At 38.8% G+C, this 6562-nt stretch overlaps 1 protein-coding gene across 1 annotated transcript in view; it reads left to right on the forward strand.

Moving 5' to 3' along the window:
• Positions 1 to 3135: 3135 nt before the first annotated feature.
• LOC106964183 (sorcin-like) overlaps positions 3136 to 6562 on the forward strand; it is a 9461-nt gene continuing 6034 nt past the window's right edge. Inside the window, exons 1-3 of the mRNA XM_015059543.1 lie at positions 3136 to 3270; positions 4281 to 4523; positions 4937 to 5006. Of these exons, the coding sequence (XP_014915029.1) occupies positions 3247 to 3270; positions 4281 to 4523; positions 4937 to 5006 (337 nt within the window). The 5' untranslated portion in view covers positions 3136 to 3246. The remainder of the gene's footprint in view (positions 3271 to 4280; positions 4524 to 4936; positions 5007 to 6562) is intronic.

Below are 6562 nucleotides of genomic sequence, written 5' to 3' on the forward strand. Positions count from 1 at the left end.
TATGCACTTAACTGAAGAATGGTAAACCCAAAGTAAGCTTTACCATTTAATTCACATGCAATTAAAACAAACTCTATAACAGCATTGAATATGCTCAAAACAAGGAGACTCTGGGTGTATTTTTGCCCCTGTTTTCACTGATTGTGGAAGTTAGTCTTTTTGTACATAGTGTAAGAGCCGACCGTAAATGTTAACAGCCTGTTAAAAGCTTAACAAACACAGAGCTGTGTCTTTACGAGGATCAGACGTCGTATTATTCCGCACTCGTCCGCCTCGCACCGGACATCCTCAGCAAACAAACAGACAGTGGACATCTTCTCTAATGCGGCGTGGCTCTGTTTGAGGAGTGGTTCTTTGCAGATAAATCCGTTTACCAGACGCTTAAGCTGGCCGGGGCCGTTTATAGTTGTCACTCTGAATGCATTTGGTCTTATTGGACAATTAGGGCGCCAATGTCACTGAGCGAGAGCAAAAACAAGACGATGAAGGAAAGTCATTTTTACTGTCTTGATCTACTTTTAGAGTATGTTACTAATCATATATCACAAATATATGTATCAGTAGTTCTTGCTGTAGTATGTAAGAAATAACAAAGTTATATGTGAAAATCTTCTGCTTCAGTGTTTATTCTCAGGCATAAACAGGGAAGCTTGGCTGTCACTTCAGCAGATGTGGTGCAAAGGTCAGAGCTGTTATGGCATTCTTGGCTTCGGGACGTGATTTTGTTTAGGTTTGGGAGTTACTAAGGGGGGGAGACTTGTGTTTGTAATGAGCCGCTAAAGCTTCTGTTTACATCCCTACAGAACATCTGCGTGGTTCAGAGTAGCGAACACGGTTTCCTCAAGGACTGCACCCATATTTCAGTCCGATTAAGCCACAAACTTCAGTGGCTTTCATTGGGGTTTTAGGTGACAGACCAACACAAAGTAACACGACAACTGTTAAGTGGACTGAAAAGAACACATTTTGCAATTATTTTTTTGGACGACGCTTATCGAAACCTAACCTCCTTCAGACGTTCCCTGAATCCTTTGAATGAAGAAGTTATTTGGACCGAGACTGACTCCCAGGCAGATAAAGGGCGACCGCATGGAGTCTGTACTTACCACAGGGAGGTACCATTGGATGTCATTGGTGTGAAAAGAAAAATAAATATACTTTGTGGTATTTATTTTTAGGCGGGACAATTTATTGAGAAAACAAACGACTAGGCCCAAAATTTACTTCTTTCATAGGAGAGAAGGAGAGAATGCTTTATAGATACACTCTGGTATGTCCAATAACCACATGTATTTTTTAGCACAAGACACATACAAATTGTAAAACGTAATACTTTTGAGAGAACCAGAGTGTTGTTATGGCAACTTTTTTTGTCATTACCTTGTTCAAAGTGTAGTAAAAGAGGTAGAGAAAGCTGTAATACCTTGAAAGAAACTAAACACTGTTTTCCATTCAAATGTAACATATGCATGGTCACTTAGAAAAAGAAGTTTAACGGTTCAATAAATGAACCTGTTAGTTCCCAGCTTGTGTTCTTATCATGATTCATGTCCATGGTTCCTGCAGCCGTCAGTGTAGGAGTGCTGGAATCCACAAAGCACCACAAAGCTAACAGGAACAGGAAGTTACAGCCTGTGCACTCAGGAGTAGGACATAATGTACCTGCTGTATCAGTTTGATACTTTTTGCTTTTATTGTAGATTGGTCAGGGAGAGTGCAAAGTTTGTTTTTCTATTCTTTTTTATTTATTTATTTATTTTTTACTTGAGCCTTTCAAGATGAGTGTTTGTTGTATTTCAAACATGGCTTTTGGCAAACGTGTGTAAAAAGGTGCTGGCACTAACTAGACGAAACCAAAATTTGTAGCAGAATACTAAGCGTGACTGAAACTAATGGTGCACATTCAGCTAAGCAAACAATCCCCATAGTGAAAGATGGTGATGGCAGCATCATGTTGTGGAGAGGCTTTATCCGGTTCTGTGATGCTGGTCAGAGCTGATAGATGGCGCTACATTTTGCTCTGTACATGTTGTACCGACTTGAGGTGGTTGAATACAAATGCATGCCACACTTTCCAGATTTTTACTTGTAAAAATATTAAAAACCATGCCCCGTTCACCTTCCAATTCACAATTATACTTTACTTTGTGTTGGTTTATAATAAACTGGCAGCAACAGGAAAGAAATCTGCTCTAGGATTCTTCTTGTTGAAATGAAGTATTTCCTTTCCTCTGTCACCGCTTGCTTCTTGATTATGAGTGGTTAATTACTTTATGTAGTTGGCTTGCTCTTCTAGACAACCCTTACACAAATTGGCTTTAGAGTTACATCTAGAATTATTTTACATGTGGAATTTAATTAAAAATATTTCCAATTGAATTGAAATGTCTGTAGTTATATGTTTCTGTGTATTAAAATGATTTGTCTTGTTCCCTTGAGCAATCTAGGAAATCACTGTAACCTCTGTGTAATGATTGCTATGAAGATGGGTTCTTCTTTTTTTTAAATTATTCAGTGAGGAAATTAAAATCTGAGTGCTGTTTGTAAGCCTTCAATCAGATTGCAATAGCACCATCTAGTGGACAGCAAGCCTTCAATTTCTCTTAAAATGAAACATTTATTTATAGATGTATTTCTACCAACCAAATGCGTATTTGTGACTCAAATCTTTTATATTTTTCAGCGAAATGAGCTTATCACTCATTATGCAGACAGCTGAGGTATGTTATTATTATTATTATTATTATTATTATTATTATTATTATTATTATTATTATTATTATTATTTATTATTTTAGCCTATGGCTTCTTTTTCCAATTTTATAACAATTTGGAAAAAATTACTAGCAAATATATTTAAGGTAAAAGCTTTGTTGGCCTTTTATTAACCTGTCAGACACATTTAGACGTCAATTTTATAATTCGGCTTTACAGGTTTATACGGCCAGCTAAAGAAAAGCACTCCCACAGCATGATGCTGCCGACACTATGTTTCACAGTCATGTTAGTGTGGTTGGGGGTTATATGATAAAAAATTCGTTCAAATAAAACTGCTACTTTCAGTTCTGGACCATAAAAATCTCCTCTCTCATTGGTTCGCCGCGCCATCAGTCACTTCCGACTTTCGCAGGCCGGAAATGATGTAGAACCTACTCTCACTTCTCGGAAGTTGTTACGCCTCGAAACAGCAGTGCTAGTTATTACCTGAAAGCATTAAATTCGAAAGATTTTATTTGGTGTAATCAAATGGCTTATCCAGGATACGGCGGGGTGAGTAAAAAAATATGTCCTAAGGTGGTTTTTTTTTTTTTTTCCCCCACAAGACACAAGATACCAACTTTAGTTGGGTAGAAAGGCAGACTAGCCCGTAACCTCCCGGGAAAGATTTCAGCCTCAATTGTTCTGTAGGAGAAATGGGAGTATTTCATGTTTACGAGAGTAAATGAGCAACAGTTCTGGTATTTGCTGCATGCTAAAATTAAATGCTGACTTCCGGGTGAAAACCCCCTGTTACGTTAACGCTGCGTCATTAAAGGGGTCTTATTTGGATATTTAGTATATTTAAAACAGTAAAGTTCGTTATCTACAATTTTCAGCTAAATATGTTTAGCCTAAATCCCCTGGAGAATTTGATGATAAAGGTATAGTAAAAAATAAAGAGCTCAAAACATCCATTAGTATCTTTTAATCTACATAAACCAGGTGTTGTGAATGAAGGTGTCACGTGACTAAGTGAAAGGCGTGGACCAGGTGCTGTCGGACGAGGTTTACAGCGCTTTGAATGAGCCAGAGGTCAGAGTTGAAGCTTATCGAGCTTTCCATTTATCTCGGATGTCGTAACTCATGCTGGGTTTGACGTCATACAAGAGGTAACGGCGTTCTAGTTAAGAAGGTGGAATTTAAACTCGGCGAATTTAAACATTAACAAGTTACAAACTTGTTACAAACTTCATTACTTCAACATTTAAGACGCACTTTGACCTCAAGAGAAGATTGTTTCGCAGATACTAAAGAAAATCACAAGTCAAAGTTAGACATATCTGTCTGTACATTGACCCATTAGTGTCCTCCATCTGTATCATTCTGACCATCCAGCCATTTGTTTAGCCGTGAGGTTGTCACCAAATCAGTCATCCTTCAATCATCTGTCTGTTCTTCATCATTTCATCCATCAATTATTATTTTTACCTATGTCTGAGTGTCATTATTGTCTGAAGTTCAGATCCTGCTGTTACATGTTTAGAGGTTGAATTTCTCTCCTGTTTCATTCATTTCCTCAGTATGGTGGCCCCATGCCAGGGATGCCACAGCAAGGGATGCCCGGGGGCCCCATGGGAGGCCCCATGCCCGGGCAGATGGGCGGACACATGGGAGGTCCGATGGGCGGTCCGATGGGAGGCCCAGGACACCAGCCAGGATACGGCTCATACGGAGCAGGAGGTGGCTACCCAGGTGGATACGGCGCCCCGCCCCCAGCTGCCAACGATCCGATGTGGGGTTACTTCACCGCTATCGCCGGACAGGTGAGTGTGGGTGGGCTGCAAGTCTAAACGGAGAGAAGTTCTTGAAAACACAGAGGTTGGCTCTGTTTTCTGGGGAAGTCTTTACGCTTCCCCAGAAAGTGGGGAAGTTACAGTTATGAGAAAGCAGTAGAACAATAATTGTTCTTTTTTAATTATTATTATTATTACCTTTGTATTTGAATCCCCTGAATATGATCAGGGGATCATATTCAAATTCAAAAACTGATGGATTAAAAAGAAAACGAGTGTCTTTTATTCACAGTAATCAGAAATGGGCAGCGAGAGGAGAATGAAGACCTGCAGTCTGGGGTCAAACAGCTGAATCTACGACTAACAGCTTCAACCATACCTCTAAACCTTAAAGACATCTTTAGTTGTTTTTTACACCTGTAGTGGTCTCTCTTTCTGGGCAGGATGGAGAGGTGGACGCAGAAGAGCTCCAGAGGTGTTTGACTCAGGCTGGATTCACTGGCAGCTACAACCGTAAGTTTATTTATGCTTCTGTATGATTGCTAAAACCAGATAGTTACAAACACTGAATATAAAAACAGACTAATTTTCTCACGGTCTGGCATTAGATACTAATAAACATTTCCTGTTTTAGATCACTGGGGATTGCAACATGTGTTTCTGTTTGTTCAATGCCAGAATCATAAGAGCCATTGCTTAGCTAAGAGAACTGTACCTTTATAAAGAAATGACAGAAGCCCAGGGGCCTCATTTATTAAAGAGTCTGCAGTTTTCATACTAAAACTTGGTACATGAACAAATTTAGAAAAGTGCGGTGCTATAAAAAAATTGGATATATAAAGCCGTGTGCACGTACAGACCTGTACACCTTCCCTTTATACATAATAATATAAATAATAAGGGCACAGCTGCTGGTCCTCCCTTTCGCCACCCATAAATACATATGTAAATTAATATAAATACCCGGAACTCTGCCACCACGTCAAGCAATAACCATGGCAACATTCCTTGCTTGTAGCTGTAGAAGTATTTATAATAATAATAATAATAATATATTTTAATGAAAAGGTGCTTTCAACCTATAAAACATTACAATTACTAAGAGAAAAAGGAGGAATGTCACTCCCAGGTTTGGAAAATTGTTTGAGTTTAGCACAACTGCAGCATGTGGTTTACTGGTGTGAAGAGGGGATGAAGAAAAATGGAAAGAACTAGAATTAAGTCAAATTGACTTCCTGCTCTGCTGAGGGGGATAAGTAGTCTTCAGGCTACATATTCAGATGTGTTGTGTGCTTCTATTCTAAAAGAGTCCCTCTCGGCATCTGGTTCAGAGAGTTTCATAACCCTCTTCTAAAGAGGAAAACACGGTTATTAAGATGAATTGAGCATGATGAGGATTTTGTGCCAGCACAACCTGACTTAAGATTCAAAGAATTGACTCTTACTGTGTGACCTCTTCTGGAACTGACCTGGAAGGTTTCCAACAACAGCAGGAAAAATTTGCCCTTGACAAATAAGACTTTTTCAGATGTTTGCAGCTCAGGCATCGCTTTAATAAAAATTTTAAAATATTTGGGGGAAAAATTATCAGGACTTCATTCATATCTTTATTGATGCCTATAAAGGTAAATTTTATAAGAAGAGGTTGTTCAGACTATATGTGAGCTTAGAAGACGATAAAAAACATCAACATTATATATTAAAAATACATGAGGAAGGGAGGTAAGAATAATACTGATGGAGGATGAGTGGCTAAACATATGCCACATGAACTCCAGAGCTGATCCCATGGAAGATATTGGCTAGGCTAGAAAGGTATGCGAGAGGAAGGTTCCCTAGAAACCAGACTCTGTTCAGCCAGAAATATCGGGCCATTATTATAGAAAAGTATTGTGAGAAGCTGGTGGAAGGTTACTGAAAATATTAGTAACCAGTCGGAAAGGCAATGCTACCAACTACTGAGGAAATGTGTGGAAAGTTTTGGAATTTGAAAAAGGTAAAGATGACATCATCTCTTTCCTAATAATCTGGCATTTGGTCATCTTAACCTAAAACAGAAAACATGTTGA

The sequence above is a fragment of the Poecilia latipinna genome, unplaced genomic scaffold, assembly GCF_001443285.1.
Source record: "Poecilia latipinna isolate Pla-1442-1.1 unplaced genomic scaffold, P_latipinna-1.0 Scaffold65, whole genome shotgun sequence".
Classification (NCBI taxonomy): domain Eukaryota; kingdom Metazoa; phylum Chordata; class Actinopteri; order Cyprinodontiformes; family Poeciliidae; genus Poecilia; species Poecilia latipinna.